Source organism: Hippocampus comes, unplaced genomic scaffold (assembly GCF_001891065.2).
Source record: "Hippocampus comes isolate QL1 unplaced genomic scaffold, H_comes_QL1_v1.1 scaffold327, whole genome shotgun sequence".
NCBI classification, from domain to species: domain Eukaryota; kingdom Metazoa; phylum Chordata; class Actinopteri; order Syngnathiformes; family Syngnathidae; genus Hippocampus; species Hippocampus comes.
The window spans coordinates 767,849-785,349 of record NW_017806221.1 but is presented as its reverse complement, the minus strand read 5'-3'; the positions used below and the strand labels follow the sequence as shown (position 1 = coordinate 785,349).

Here is a 17,501-nt window from a genome sequence, read left to right as displayed (position 1 = left end):
TTGAGTCTGTGAGTCTTCCGTACATCTCTGAGCATAGCTCAAACTTGATCTTTATGTGGCTCGGGTTGGCCAGGCGTGATCAACCCCAGCCACGTTTATGAAGTTGTATCACGTTGCCATTACCTTTAGTTTTCCGATTCACATACAGTACTGCCTCAGCAAAGCTCCCGCATGAACACTAATTGTTGCAGAGATTACTTAATGAAGGCACAGTATATAAGGGTAGCACGTAATACAATTACGGTTAATGTACTTTACAATGAGGAATGGAAAATTATAGATACAAACTCCTTTAGTTAAGCGCTCCAAATACTAGAGATGGAGGTTTTTATTGCTTTATGATGCCGTGCCTTAATCTGCTCTACTTTGCGTCTGCAGCACCAAGCTCAGTACATTAGCTTCAAACATCGAAGAGCAGACAGCAGCCCTGATCATTATGCTCGAGCACGAGCGCATGCGCGCACACCCATACCGACACATACACACACACATATGCACGCGCACACACACACGCACACACAAACACACGCGCGCAGACACACACACACACACACACACACACACAGACAGACAGACAGACAGACAGACAGACAGACAGACACACACACACACACACACACACACACACACACACACACGCACACACACACACACACACACACACACGCTAACTCCCAGTCCCAGTACCTTTTGGTGTAGTGCAGTGTTTTTCAAACCCTGAGATATTGTCAGGTGTGCCGTGGGAAATTATACAATATGTATGCCTGTGTGGTCGATCGCCTGGAAGAGTAATCATGTAGTACTCTTCCATACCGGTAGGGAGCAGCAGCAGCTAGGAAATTGCCTTATGCTTCGAGACAAGAGAAGTTTCCGACGCGAGGCAATACAATGAAAGGTATCTTTCATTTAGATTTACGTTTACAGGAGATGCAACGGCACCAATGTTCCCTCTAAGTTGCACAACTGCGCACTGGTCGCACACTCTCAGCGCACATGAAAACCTATCCAGCCCAGTGAACGCACTGAAAATGAATGAGATCTATAACTTATTTTTCTGTATCAATTTATTGTGTAATTCAGTGAGTGACAGGTGTCAATCACATGATACGATGCAATTACGCTATGCAGCCAATCAAAGCATTGACAGTACTTACGCATGTTCTCTGCTCCATAAGAATAACAGTGCGGTGGCGATAAGTGACGCTAATGCTAATCCTTTATCATGGCGAAAAGACTGGGCAGTTAACGTGATACGTCGACTCCCCAAACCAAAATAAGAATGAACTGCGGTTCTTTTAAGTTGGAATCGCTGTCGGAGTATGTGCAAATAGAAGAACAGGCAATGAAACTGGGTGAGATGTTTTCTTTTTCGAGGGAGAAAGGTCTGCTCTGCAAAACAATGCAGCAAAGCTTAAGCTCTAAGCAAATTTTCCGATGGAAAAATACGGACTAAATGGAAGCTGGACCACCTCAAGCGACACATTCAGCAGAAAAGTCATTTGAATGATGTTGGAATTATACAAAGACTCAAGATGGGAAAAGGCATTGTCATAATACTGCGGGAGAGCGCAAACGACCGGGAGAAAAAGAACCAGCTGTCACACAGAAAAAAATCCGACCCTGAGCAAGTTAAACTTCTAATTGACTATATTTTACTTGCCGTTAAAACGAATGCACCACATATTGGATTGATGTTGATTTGATTCCTATTCAATGTGTTAAAAATATTGCATTAATTGTCAATGTTTAAAAAAAACACTTATAGTAACAATATAACACATAAAATAATCTTTTTTTCACATTTTGAGGTAGTGGTGTGCCGCGGGATTTTTTCAATGAAAGAAATGTGCCTCGGCCCGAAAAAGGTTGAAAAACACTGGTGTAGTGTAATGTCAAAGTCTGGTTCAGGTGATCATATCTTATTTTGAAGTTTGTCAGTCAACACAGGGAGAAAGGCAAACGGTTGAGCGGCCACACATCCATCCGGTGGACTAACCAACAGCATAGCTACACCACTCAGCCTCACCCTCACCCGCACACGCACTGGCAACCAAACCGCCTCTCTTAAAAGTCTCTGTGCTGAGTCAGTGCATTACTGTTATTAGCGCAAGCAGGACTTGAATGCTGTCTCTCCCGCTTTCAGAGCATATATTGAAGCTATATTGACATTAGTGATACAGTTAGCATCTGTACAGTATGTACAGTAATGTGCAGTGGTCTTCCCAAAGGATTTCCTGTAATGTCCAAATACTCTGTGCTTGCATATCAACAATACACTCTGGTACATGTTGTTTCATTCGCAAGTTGTTTTGATTTCTGATTCGTTGAAAAGAAGATCTGGATATGGCTATGTGTTTAATGAAGCTATCAACAATGATCCATCCATCCTCACAAGGGTAGCGGGGCATGCTGGAGCCTATCCCAGCTGTCTTCGGGCAGTAGACAGATTACACTCTGAACTGGGTGCCAATCGCAGGGCACCCACACACAAACAATCATTCACACTCATGATTGCACCAAGGGAAAATTTAGAGTGTTCCATTAACCTGCCACACATGTTTTTGGAATGTAGGAGGAAACTGGAGTACCCGGTGAAAACCCACACAGGCACGGGGAGAACATGCCAACTCCACACAGGAAGGCCAGAGCCGGAATCGAACCCGGTACCTCTGCACCGTGATCCCGATGCGCTAACCAGTCGAGCAATGATAAACTAAGACACTTATATTTTCAATTCACTTGTGCACTTGCAGGCATCGTGTACTAGCCTATGTGTTATTGACACATGAGGCATTTATGACCAGCTATCAATGTTACAGATAGGCTGTAACTGTACTGACACACAATCGAAGATGAGATGCTACAAATTGTGCTTTATGCGTCCCGGTGGAGAGGAGTCAGTGAGGCCATGACTGCGTCTTTAACCGAGGTCATGGCGAGAGCTCTTCAGTCAAACATTAGTCATCGGCGAACACCCACCAGCCACTGAGGCCAGTTTTCCTCACTGATGAACCACAGTCAACTTTTTGCAAAGCATGTCGAAAAATTGGAGACTATAAGTGAGACCATTAACTCAAATGAGCCAGTGTGTCTAAAAACGATGACTTTAATCTGTTGGGCTGCAGTGATTGAAGAGCTAAAATTGTGGTTCAGCAAATTCTGTTGCACTGAGACATCACTCGCATTTAGACGAAATCTCAAACTACCATGTTGTATTTACATCACATGACAGGATAGAAGATTACAAAAAAAGGTAAGATAACAAACAGATGAATACGTTCAAGTTCAACGAACGTGCAGTTTTCGGAATCATGCTATTCACCTTCCTCCTAGGCCACATGTACTTTTGCTTGAATTATGCACCCGATGTCTGGTAGACCAAAACCGGGATTTTGTTGACATGGAAATAGTTTGCGAGACTCTATTTTCTATCATGGTTACAGGCTTTAAGAATGTGGGAATGCCAGTTGTTGCAGCTTAGATGATAAAAGAGTTCAATCCCGCGTCCTACTCATGTAGCAGGGTAGGAGGATGAAATTAAAAAAAAAAAAAAAGAGGCCAGCAACAGTGTACAGTCACATTTAACTACTTTCCAAACTCAGTCGCTTCAGACATGAGGCAATTTCCAATCTCAAAAGCTATGCGGCAAATCAGTCTTTACACGGTAATGAAGTTGGTCGCGTTTTGTGAACAGAGTTTGGACATAGTCCTATTTACTTGAAAGCAGACGTAGGAGCCAGCCAAATCAACAACTTCCCACTGCATAGGAACCACATGACTGGGACGCTTAATTTAAACAAGCTTCAGGTCACTCGATGCCATAAAACTCCGATCAGTATTCAAAGTTTACGTCAACATCTTTACTGATGTCAACTTCAACCACAATGGCTGCAAATATTACAACGGCTCCAATATTTTTAATGTTCTGAACATGATGTCTTCCTCACCATTGGCGCTCACTACAGTAAACTGACAAAAATGCTTCTGGTCCATAAAATCCAAAATATTGTGGTGATCCTTTTAAAATCTTTTTTTATGGCAATCGTAGTCGATCCCTGTGCTCATCATGACTCAAAATGCTTCCCTTTGCTCCGACTTGTCCCTACACAGCCGCACACTCGGTCTCAGGCCATTCCATTGTTTTGAATTGGAAGCAAGGCGTCATGACTTCTTTAATTCTTAACATATTGACAACATTTAAACACTATTTTGTTCCTTTTTACAAGCTCTTTTCAGTGACACTGGTCTTTCTGATTGAAAAAAAAAACATCTGTGGGGAAAAATTAGAAACCTTTAAATAAATAGACAAAAATGACAGTGGCCCTAAAAAAGCTAATATATTAAAAGTTCATATAAATTAACAAATCATTTGATCATAGGGCCATGTTTAACCAATTGATGTCCTCTGAATTGCATCACAGATGTGTTCAAACTTGTAATCAGTCAGTCAGTCTATTTAAAGGGTGACGTGCAGTCATTGCGCTGTGACATGTTGTGTAACACGCAATACACTGAACAAAGACAACAACTGATAAGAGTTGTCTCAGGAGATTAAAAAGAACATGATAGACCAGCATGTTAATGTGAAAGGCTACAAGTCCATCGACAAACCGATTAATATTCCTGTGACTGCAGTCCCATATATTATTCAGAAGTTTAAGATCCATGGGAATGTAGCCAACCTTATTGGACATGGCCACAGTAGAAAATTACTGACAAATTTAAGAGACCGGAACTAAGAATGGTTAAAAAAAAAAAAAAAAAAAAACGAACAACCTCCAAATAAATTAAAGGTGAACTCCAAGGTCAAGGTACATCAGTGTCAGATTGCACCATCTGTCAATGTGTGAACCAAAGGGCGGTGAAAAGCAAGACCGGAATTTGCCAAACTGCATGTTGACAAGCCACAAAGCTTCTGGGAGAATGTCCGACGGACGACGAGACAAAGCTGGAACTTTTTGGCAAGGCAAATCAGCTCTATGCTTACAGATGCAAAAATGAAGCATACCAACAAAAGAACACTGTCCCAACAGTGAAACATGGAGGGGGCTCTCTTATTTTCTTGCTTCATCCGGCACAGGGTTGTCTTGAATGTGTGCAGGGTACAATGAGATCTCAAGACTATCAACGTATTCGAGAGAGAAATATACTGCCCAATGTCAGAAAGTTTGGTCTCGGTCACAGGTCGTGGCTCTTTTGCAACAAGATAACGGCAGAAAACACACAGCTCACCACACCCAGGAATAGCTAACAACAAAATACTGGACAATTCTAAAGTGGTCTTCTAGGAGCCCTGACCTAAATCCTACAGAAAATTGGTTGATGGAGCTGAAACATACTGTATGGAGAACGCGCCCTGAAAAACCTGGGACAACTAGAGCAATTTGCTCGTGAAGAGTGGGCCAAAATATCTAGGTCTCACTGAAAATTACAAAAATCATTTGACTGCAGTGAATGCCTCAAAAAGTTGTGCAACAAAATATTAAGTTAAGCGTGTCTTCATTTTTGTCCAGGCTCGTTTCATGAATTTATTTTAAATAATTCTGTTGAATCACAATTCAAAAGCAATGTCTGATTTTCATCTGTGAATTTAAATTACATTTGTATTGATCATTACTTTTTTCAGATTCAAGTTATTTCTGTGACCAGATCAAGGAACGTCGTTAATATTAGTCAACTGCGGGTTTGTGACAACCTTTGAGACTTTTCTGAGATTAAGGGCTCTTCAAATATACTTGACTTGACACCGTGCATTCCTGCATCAACAGAGGGGTGCCTACAATCCGGTCAATGTGTGTATGTAAATTGCTAATTACTTCCTCAATTGTTTATTCAATTTATTTTTGGAATGGGGGGAGGGATAACACGGTGAATTAAAGGTAAAATACCACACGCTTACACTTTTTCTTCATATCCATTGTGGTGGTGCACAGAAGCAAACATATGGTAATGGATTCACTGCCCCGACACTAATGGACCTGACTGTATACAGTATAGACACATACGGGCACACACACACACACACACACACACACACACACACACACACACACACACACACACACACACACACACACACACACACACACACACTCGCCTCCAACCCGCTTTCATATTAACTCTTCATGGCTGAGTGCAGGAAGGGGGTTGGGGGCTGCAGCCCTCAGGCAGGGCCATTTCTCCTTGTGTTTGCACATTTCATAGTCATTGAACCTGCAGCTAAAAATAGAAAGCTAAAAACCCTCGCACTAACCACACTACCAACCACGACAATATAGAGTGTATACCCTACAAATGAGCTCTATCCGATATACCGAGACACAGAACAACACCACACATCTGGTGCCAAAATATTAATTACACATTCTCCACCGTTGTTCCGGCTGCGCTTGGTAAAGCATGTCACTGCACAAAGAGCTAATGGTGTTCTAAATGACAGATGTTTTTAAAACCAGTAATATTTCAAAGCGATATCAGTCACATTTAAATAAATAAATAAGATTATTTCCAAGCTCCTTCTTTTGCTGTCTTTAATATTGACATTTCTCATGTGGGGGCAAACAACATTTTCAGCGCGAGCAGGAGCGAAGAGCAGTGAGCGGCTCCTTGTGGCCAATAAACGGCACTGCAAACACGACTTCACATGAACCGAGAGTGAATCAGCACTATTGCTGCAGGTATTCACTGGGTGCTCACATTGAGAGCCAGTCTCCGTGTAAAATCAAATCAATCACATTCATTTATCTCGAGAAGGGAGGTTATGTATTCATTGTCTTTTTCATTTGTTTTCCTTTGGCAAGACTTTATCAACACTGAATGTTTTCTTCATGAGACATAATATTGGTCTGGTAAGTATGATTGTATAAAAAAATTCATTTCAGATTGGCTTACTAACATACTGAGGAAATTAATAACTGCATTATTTACGTAACGCTCACTGTTCAGTACTACCTCACGAATGGTCAATTGCTTAATTACTACGCACTTATGTGCTTATGCCTTAAATGCATATTTTGTTTCAGTGGTTTCTTTGCTATAATAGTGGAGTGGCTAAAACGACCCATTTCTTGTGTGTATTATTCAGATTCTGATACTTGTCAATGACTTGCAAATACTGTAATCCGGGACTATGCCAATGGCTCGAATCAAAGCATGTCTTTTGACATGCATGAAATTATAACTATCAAGCAAGATTTCCTTAAAAGGCCAAAAAGTTATTATCATCAGTGCTGTGTGAATCTAATTCAAAAGTGAGGAAGATCGAGTATTTTACAGTGTAGGTATCACGTACTGTTGTGACAGACAAATTTGATGAGAGACATCTTTGTAAAAGTCCCCACAATAATTAAGGAACAAAGAAGGGAGGTAAAGAGTAGAGATGCCATCTGATGCAATATTGATGAGGCATTAAATGAGCTGTCATAGGTATCATATTGCATTGCCGTATCTCTCCTTTACCTGCACTGAGGTGAGCTGAACTTCTCATTAAAAGACTCATTGTTCAGGGAGTGGAGCCCTTCTCAGAACATCCCGGGCTGGACCGCGCCCAGATGAGCCGCAATCATCAATAAGGATAGGAGCTAATACACTTTGGAGAAAATTATTGCCACAACTGGGGAGCTGCAGTCACTTTATGCTGGTTGTTCAGCCAATGAATAATGAATTTAAAGGACTATCGTTGTATACAGACTCCCCAGGCATCTTTGTTCCAGGGCATACCTATCTAAATATGAATAATACTTTGTTTTAAGCCTACTTAGTTCTTGTTTGTGTTTTTTTTTCTGCCCGTAAAATGAGGCTTTGGGGTATTTTCAAAAGCAAAAGGTCTCCATAACGCTGTAGTGTGATGCACTGCATGTGCAGATGATGAAAATAAGGCAAGCAGCTACAATCACATGATCCAACGGTGGCTGCACGTGGTGAATTACATTTTAATGAGCTTCTAATTTTAGTCTGTGCGCCAGCAATAATAATAGACTTCATGAATATTTATGTCCCCTGTTTGAAGCTCAGACACACGGGAATGAGCTGGGAATACATTTACAACAATATTGTACATGCGCATGTGGTTTGCTCACACACGTCGTCAGTATCTGTTTTTTAAATTTTTTAAAATTTTTTTTATTTTACATGCACAGGTTGACAAGTTTGAAAGGTTACAATAAGACATTAAAACGTGAACCTGCCTCTACCAATAACCGAATGCAACTGTGCATGTATGCAGTAAACTGAATTCAGAGCATCAAATATTAAAATCGTCATTCGCCAGCTTACCCATTGTGCTGCCGAGAAAAACACGGAGTGTTCGATTCAATCACTCCGGAAGCCTGGCTGTCTGCATCTCTCCTGACAAACAAACCTGCTACTCCGACCTTCAGGACCACGGACAGCTCCAAGTCCAGACACCAGCTGCTGAGCGCAACGTGAAGGTTACCGGAGACTCGACCGGCCACATCCGCTCTGATCAAACCAACACCGCAGTCTCTGCCCTAGTTTCTTTCACCAGTGTGATGTCACAATCCAAATACTTGACTAAAAATAAAGATTTCCAGTTCCAGCCGATCCTAAAGGACTGTCAGGACCACTCTCGTAAAGAAGCATGTGAATCAAGCGACAACCCGCCAAATGAGGTTACGCATCCCACCACCGCCGCATTAGTTCATCCATGACACGGTCAGCCTGCCGTTTACATCAGCGAGCTTCATTTATATGCGGCAACCCCCTCGATCAAGCAATAAGCAATGTGGCAGTGCTGCACGCTGACCGAAAATGTTTCTGCTCCGCACTTTGTCATTCGCTGTGCTGTGACTACTCTTGTTGGCAGCGCACTCACAGTCTAGTTTGTCCTCAAACAACTGCAAGAGGATGAAGTCACAGAGACAAAAATATGACATGAAGTTACAGGAATGATGCCGCGTTCACATCCAGTAAGAATAATAATGTTCAATTCCATTTCACGCCCAGAATCAAACCAAATGCAGCTGTGATGTCAGGGCACCCCCCCTACCCATATGTTCCTCTGCATTTTGAAACAATTCATTTGCTCCCGGGCTCCCTATAACGCTAATACGAGGTGTTATGTCAAGCCGACGAAGGTGAAAATATTTCGACCTGATATTGGGAAGACATACTAAGACAATACTATTTCTGTTCATCATTCATATTTCACTCATGAATAATAATATACCAAATGTTCAAACTTTAAGCTCGAGGAAATGACAAAGAGTCACAATCTAGAGACGCCAATGAATGGAAACAAACACTGGACAACATCTATCCATCTATTATCTGAACTGCTTTACCTTCATGAGGATCACAGGCGCGCTGAAGCCGATCCGAGGTGACTTTGGGTAGTTGGTGGGGTACACCCTGAATTGGTTGCCGGCCACTCGAAGACTGAACATTTGGTCTTGAAACGAGCATTGTTTCAGATCACGAGCGACATTGTTCTTACAACCACACGCACACATCTCAGAACAGCAATGTTAGCACCACTGCCAGTGCTATCTCAAGATGACCTCTACCCTGCCTGGTCCATACAAACTTCGAGACCGCTACTGTAAACTAGGCCATCTGGTTACCATGACAGGAACAACAATTTGTAGATTGATTGCTTACAATACAATACAATACAATACAATACAATCACGAGCGACATTGTTCTTACAACCACACGCACACATCTCAGAACAGCAATGTTAGCACCACTGCCAGTGCTATCTCAAGATGACCTCTACCCTGCCTGGTCCATACAAACTTCGAGACCGCTACTGTAAACTAGGCCATCTGGTTACCATGACAGGAACAACAATTTGTAGATTGATTGCTTACAATACAATACAATACAATACAATACAATACAATACAATACAATACAATACATAGTCTATACTGTATGGGTTTAAAGCGACAAACACATTTAATTTTAAATATGTTGGTTGATTTTGAATAGAAAATGCTACAATATGAAACAAATTCCTGGGGTCATACAAAACGCATTTCATTTTGTATGGTGATATGATATGACATAATGTGTTCTAATGGGTCAAAGGACTTAAGTTAACTAAATGCTCTTTTCAGATATAATCCTACAAAAATAGGTGGCAAGAAGCACATTTAGTGATTTCAAGAGCTGTTTTAATCACAAATGACTTCCTCCCCTGAGACTGTAGGTTCCTCGGGCTCTGTTGAAGCCGCATTAGAGGAAGCATGAGAGCACTGGTGGTGAACTCCACCAGGGCATGTAGGCATTCTGAGGACTTCAAAAACATTGGCATATATTTACGCTACAGCAAAGGTTTTAAAAATCCGAATGTCCCCCCCCCAAAAATTATTTCAAGCTAGCTTCTTCTGTGTTTTTTAAATGTAGTAAGTCAAGTAACAAAAGATGAGTATTCACTGAAAGAGCCTTCAAAATTTAGATCCAGTGTATCGAATTCCATCGAGCAATGGCTCTGCTTGCTGTTGACTCCAGACATCAACTTCTACTCGTAAACAGTCTATGCTGTTTCACAGAACAAGATCTCTCTCACTACAGCTGTCATGATCCGTGAGCGAGAAAAAGAGTCGACAGACGGGTAAGGGGGGGGAAAAGGGCAAATTTCACCACGGCTCGCTCCTTGACTGACACACAATATAAACTGAACGGCCGGCCCACAATATGGTGGGGCAGAGCAAGAAAATCTTCAGCTCATCCCAAATAAGCAGCACCAAAGGTAGCTAAGTGACAGACACTTCCAACCAGCACGAAAGCCCCTTTCCCAATCAAGGGCAAACATTTGCGATTGTTGGAGAAGGTAGCAAAATGCACGTTCACATCAGGGTTCGTTCAGAGGTGAAACCATTCGCAATACGTTTGATAAACATTTGCGGCCATGAACGATCCCTGACAAACCATGACAGAATGCAACACTTGCAAATGTTCCCCACTCAGTGACGATAGGAGTAATGATTCAAGCTGAGAAGGAAGAGACCACAGTAACAACTGCTGCACTGTTTGATAGCTCATTTGTAGGCTTTTTTTGCAAAAAGAGTGAATGTGCCCCAAAATACTACCAATCTATCTATCAGTGTCATTTTCTGCCAATATTTGATTTAGCCAACTTTTATTTCATGTCACTGACGTCTCACTAATGTACAGCTACCTTATGCCTCTGTGAATAGGAGGATCCAGCCCATTTTTAGGGCGGGAGCAGACGCCGGTGCTTACGTGCATGCAGAAGGCGGAAGGAAAAAGTAGTTCATATGCAGAAAAATATACAAAAAAACAGAGATAAAGAAAATGTAACCTGATAACATGGTAAGATGTCCATTGTAGCAACCGCTGTCCCGAATAGGGTTCAATTTAAACACTCTGGGTCAAAATATCGGTCTGCAGTGCACACAAACTTGCAAACCTCAGTCAAATACAGGAATTAATGATGGAAGTTGGATCAATGTATCAGTTTCAATGTCTTACTGGACATGAAACACATAGCTTGGTTATCTGCCTTTTGGTTGATGGTTCAGAGAGAGTGAGACTGAGCAGCGAAGGGACCTTGCACTGCATTAGTGTTCAGTTAATTATTTTATCACTTTTATGTCTATCCTCACATTCAAAACCACAAAGACACTTAACATATATCAGTGCACGTCTTTTTAGACAGGACATTTTCATTACTATTAACTACATCATGAGTTACTACTAAATTTGCTTGGTTGCGTTGTATGAGGAGATGAAGAACAGGGAGAGACTGCCTTTCAAGAAAAGTGGTACAAAATTTTGTAGTCACTTCTGAATCATACATATTGTCAACGTGTCTGTTGAGGAGCGGTTGTACATCAAAAGACGTCCTCCCGCAGATATTAGGGTTACCACATGTTTGTATTTTACAATTCAAATCCTTTTCTCTTGAGCTGTCATCATTGAAATAACCTTGATCAGATTTGTTTTATTCACAAACTTCCCTGCAGAATTCCGAAGCAATTTTTTTTTTTTTTTTTTTTAGAGTGAAGTGCTACACCACTCCCACGAACAGTCACCTCTCCTCCGGGTTTTGTAGCATGAATAGACCTATCTAGAGCACCATTAAACTTCTGACCCTAGAATTATCCCTGCTTCGATGTATTACTGTAGTGTTCATGCTGAAATAGCAGTTGGTCAATGGTTTAAATGACGGTGATAGCCGGGCTAATTTCTATTAACCGACCGATGAAGTTTCTAAAGTTTCACATTGTATGTTAGCATTAAGCTTGAACACTTAGCCTCTGAATTTGGAAAACTGCTAGCTGTGTGTGTGTGCGCGTGTGTGTGTGTGTGTGTGTGTGCGCGCGCGCGCGTACGCACGTGTGTGCATCATACAAATGTGCTTGAAAGCTGGCAAAATGTCAAGTCTTGTACTGTTTATGCATTTCCCAGGAGTTGTAGCTTCTTGTCTCTGTACACATCAACCCATTCATGAGATTCTATTTTGTACAACATCACATTAATATTTAATGCCAGCATGCACAGTGTGTATTGATGGTTGACCTTGAGGGTAAAAAGGCCAGAACACTACTGAGCGAGAGGTGTCATTGCCTCTATTCACTAAGTGGCACTTTCATCGGACCATTTGCCAACCCCACAAATATGCCATGACCGGCCTGTAGATCTCCCTACTATCTCCAAAAAGGAAAAGAAAATACCTTTGAGTGTATTGCCATACTGTTGCTGCGAATTTTTTGGGGTCAAGACCTTTTAAGTACTCTTTGCAGGCACGAGGCAAATAGAACCAAAATCATGTAAGAACTACAACTTTTATTAAAATCGATGTCTCTCACATCATTCAACACCTTGATGGTAAATCTGTTCATGTAGACAAAACAAACACACGTCATATATTTTCATTTTAATCAATGTTAGCATTCACTCCTCACATCTATGGTTTAACTTCATCAGCATAATAGGTTTGCTAAAGTTTTATTCCAATCCTCGATGTATTTCTCCAGAATGATACATTGATGAGATAATTCCAATCAAATGATTGAAAAATTACTAATTGTTCTGATTGGGTTGCGGTATTTATTCCAGCATTAGGTGATGCACTCACAGAAACTGCTGTTCAGTATTGTTGCTGTTGGTTTCGGACTGTTTTTGGCTGCTGGATGTGTATGTTCCACATCACCGGAACAACAATGCGTCAGACACACTCCCAGAAAATGCAGAAAAGGATGTTGCTAACCACTTTGTCCTCCTATTGCAATTCCATGACAGCGGGAATGCAGCAGAAAGATAGAAAGGAAGAAAATAAAAGTGAGGAAGAAAGAGCGAAAGATTGTGAGTGTCAGTAAGAGGCGCTGGCAGGACAGTCACATGCTCGAACAGCAATTCGAGTGGATCAGTTTGCACAGAAACATTTAAGCTCATGATCAATATTTAAACCCATCAAATGTTAAAATGTTGGACTGAGTCTGTTTGGGCGTGTTTGGGTACATATAGTTGGCAGGCACAAAAAGCACTCATGTAGTTCACCGGTAGGGGAAAAAAACCAAGGAATACCGGTAGTATCCTCCAATGGTGAAATACAGTAGAGCAACCGTAGTTAAATTCAGCATGAATATGTAAAAAAACAAAACAAAACTGGAAATTAACACATAGGGCTCTATAGTTGTCAACCCCAATTTGAATGAAGTTGGGACGTTGTGTTAAACATAAAAACAGAAAACAATGATTTGTAAATCATGTTGAAACTATATTTCATTGAATACACTACATTCAATAACTAAGAATTTTATGGCTGCAACACTTTAACACAATGTCCCAACTTTATCGGAAATGGGTTTGTAGAAAGTAGAGCTGCGCTCAAGTGTAACGAAATGGGAAAATGTCATGCCGACTTTCTTGGCGGTGCAAAGTTCAACGCGCTTGTTTGGGAATTTGTTTCATCTCTTTGTGCCATGTTGGGTGTTCCGGCATACCAAGGGGCTTTGACATGCGGCCGGCGCACATGACAATTTCATGCCTGAGTGTAAACTTAACTTTACACTTACTAGAACCACCTTGTAGTTGGGGCGCTGGTGGCGATTTGGATGAATTTGATTGAGATGCAGGAACACAGATTAAGAACTCTGGGGGATGTCAATGTATTTTATTTATAAATATGACAATGAGATGTATCAAATCCTCTGAATCATGGCAGAGATCAATTCATTGGACGCATTATTATTTTCCTCTTTATGATATATTTGTGAAGACATTTTGCACACCTCGACCTGCCTCAGGACTCAAGCAGATCAGTGTCTTCTTCTGCTTTGTCAAGAACTATCAATGCGCCTCTCGTGCACAGAATATAATAGGAATAAGAGGAGCTGCTCCAAGTGGTGGCGAAACAAGTCAGCTGTGTTCACGCCCACATCCGCGCAAAATGCCCTTTTTAAAACGTGCCACACTGCCGTGGCTTGAACGGGTCTGCAAAAATACCAAAACTCGATCCTGCCCCGAGAGGGATTTACGCCGCAACTCGCGCCAGACTTGCACTTGGTACAAAAATAGAGCCCATTGAGTTAACAGTGAACATAATCACAACAGAAATGTTGTAGACAGTCTCTTCTCGAGGGCAAAATACTGAAAAAAAGTATGCGTTACAATGAGAGACACAACTGGCTCAATTCCCAGATTATGATTTCACTGTGTAGCGCAGGGAGAAATTTGCCGGAGGGCAGGACATCTGCATGTGTGTCCATATTAATGGATATTTTCAGGCATGCAAACCAGCGTTACCTTATTTGACCGCAGAGACACTCGTCCTCCGCATCGAGCACAGAATTTCGTTTGGCAATATGAACAGAGGTGGCCACAGCCGTCAGCAAACTTGGTTTTGTGGCATATCCCGCAAGTTGGGGCTTCGCTCTTCTGTTCCTGAGCCTGCTTTGTCTCATCGCCCATCTTCTTGACCTGGTCCTTGTATGATTCAAACTGCTGGTGTAACTTCCTGTGGGCAGATAGGAGGACACGTGTTAAACAGGTCTAACGATGACTGAGATACCAAGTTTAACAGCAATGTGTCGAGTTGGAGTCTTTCAAAAAGTGTTGTTTGTGATAAACAGCAAATCTTTCAGTTCTGCATTCAAACGATCAAACTGACGAATCTAATGATAATGCTTTCTGTTGGAAAATGGTTCATGTACACCTCAAGATTAGAAGCATCATCAAAATGCCAATAGCGCACCGACATAAGGTGGAAAGAAAAAAAATCCAAGGGCCTTAACATACAGACATTCATTTGGTGTTAACTGCTTTTATATATATATATATATATATATATATATATACAAAACAATAGATCCCTTTCTTCATGTTCCCAGAAACTCAAATATACACATTTGTGTTCTCTGATTGGATACTTGTGGATTTATCCTTCAAGTTTCCATGGTGATGGTCTTGTGGTTGTACTGTAGGCAATGTCCTGCCGAAGACCCCATGGTAATTTATTCACTTTATATAACAAGTCATTTTCTGGCCTTTTAGAGCATTTAATTAAATTCTGTTCATTCTTAGCACAATTTAATCATGTATAATTGGCAAATGGCTTCCATTTAATTTGCAGAATGCATTTCAATGAGTTGTGATTTTATTCATAAAGGGAACAACTGGTTCTTTCCTTAAGAAAACAAAATGTTGGATTTGTACAGCGTCACATCACAGAATGAAAAAATGACAGTTATTCCTCTTCATAGTGGTGAGCCAAATCAAAGCCACTCGCATAGAATGAGGAGGACTCATCCTCTATTTTGTCAGTGTTTTGTACAAGCAGGAATCCAGATTAGATGTTTTCTCGACTGTGTTCCCAGTAACGTTCGTGTGTGCAAATCAGAACATGAAGATGAAGCATAATAGAAAAGAATGTTCATGTAGGGGAGGGGACCCATGAACAAAAGCAAAGCTTCACATTGCAGGGAAAACATGTTGGAGGTGGGGTCATGGCTGTTACACTGCTGATTACTGATGCTGGCACTGAAGGTAGAAGTGATACTAAACTGTACATTATTTTAGGCCAGAGGTCTAAAAACCTATGGCTCGCGGGCCATATGTGGCTCTTTTGATGATTGTATCTGGCTCGCAGATAAAACAATATATTCATGCTTGTTTAATCCATCCATCGATTCTATTTTATTTTTTATTTTACTGCTCATTTCCTGTTCAGGGCTGCAGTTGGCTCCAGGAGCAAATTTGATTGTATAATACTGGCCTACGTTGGCCGTTGCTGCGGAAACAGGTAAACGTCCCCTTTTGAATCAACCCGCTCGGTCATTAGCTCAAAGCTAATCCTAAACGAATAAAATGGCAAAAATAAAAAAAAGATGACGAGTATGGTAGACTTCAGGACGAATGGACCGAAGGATTCGCCTTTGTGGAGAGAACAGGTTCTGCGGTGTGTCTGATTTGCAATGACAAAATACCATCGATGAAACGGTCGAATGTAAAATGGCACTTTGACACGCGCCATGCCATGTTCACATCAAAATACCCTACGAGAGACAGCGGAAAGGAAGCGCTCAAGCTACTGAGCAGGGTGCAAGCTAGCCAGCAGCAACTCTGCGTATGGACCCGGCAAGCTGACTATAACTCCGCTAGTTTTGCTGGATTTTTAGCAATCGTGAGGAACGGAAAACCATTCACATTAATTGTGAGTATTATCGCAAAATTATTTAAAAGAATACATTCAGAGGCTTATTATACTGACATTTTGTTGAATTTACTTAAAAAAATAGACAAGGTGTCCATAAAGTCTCTTTACCATTTCAAAAATGTATTAAAAATGCAATTGATTTGATATTTTATTCAGATTTGTTCTATTGTATTCAGTGTTTATTAAAGTTTTTTATCACACTGCATTTGTGTGTTTCAGGGATCCTGTTTGTGAAAGAGGTGATTTTGAATGAACCCCTACAAAATTTCTGCAAATGTTTACCTTGACCTTTTTCCTGAATATGTGGCACCACAACTGAATGACCTTCAACCAACCATAATTTTTCAGCAAGATGGTGCACCACCACATTGGGGGCTGCATGTTCGTGGGTTCCTCAATCAAACATTTCCAGACCGGTGGATTGGAAGTTGATGGGCCAATTCCTTGGCCGTGACGTTCACCAGATATCACTCCCCTGGACTTCTTTCTATGGGGCTATGTTAAAGATATCGTGTGTCAAACAAAGATAAGGCACATTACTGACCTAAAGCAAAGGATTACTGATGCCATTGCCACAATTGATGAGGCTGTGCTACAGCGAACATGGCAAGAAATTGAGTACCATCTTGATGTGCTTCGTGCAACTAATGGTGCCCATGTAGAAATGTATTAAAAGAGGTAAAAAAAAACCTTTAATAAACACTGAATACAATAGAACAAATCTGAATAAAATATCTAATCAATTGCATTTTTCATAAATTTTTGAAATGGTAAAGAGACTTTATGGACACCCTGTACACACACACACACACACACACACACACACACACACACACACACACACACACACACACA

The 17,501-nt window shown here is 41.1% G+C and overlaps 1 protein-coding gene across 19 annotated transcripts in view; it reads right to left on the bottom strand.

Annotated features, from left to right (window-relative positions):
- The window catches only part of rims2a (regulating synaptic membrane exocytosis 2a), a 137,658-nt gene that overhangs the window by 94,691 nt on the left and 25,466 nt on the right, over positions 1–17,501 (bottom strand). For 12 of the 19 annotated variants that reach the window (XM_019856273.1, XM_019856268.1, XM_019856281.1 and 9 more), the window contains 2 exons: positions 14,738–14,948; positions 13,200–13,211 (listed from right to left, as the gene is read on the bottom strand). In XM_019856273.1, the coding sequence (XP_019711832.1) occupies positions 13,200–13,211; positions 14,738–14,948 (223 nt within the window). Of the gene's footprint in view, positions 1–8,274; positions 8,691–13,199; positions 13,212–14,737; positions 14,949–17,501 lie in introns of those variants that run through there. The other 7 variants (XM_019856270.1, XM_019856276.1, XM_019856293.1 and 4 more) reach the window with 2 other exon arrangements.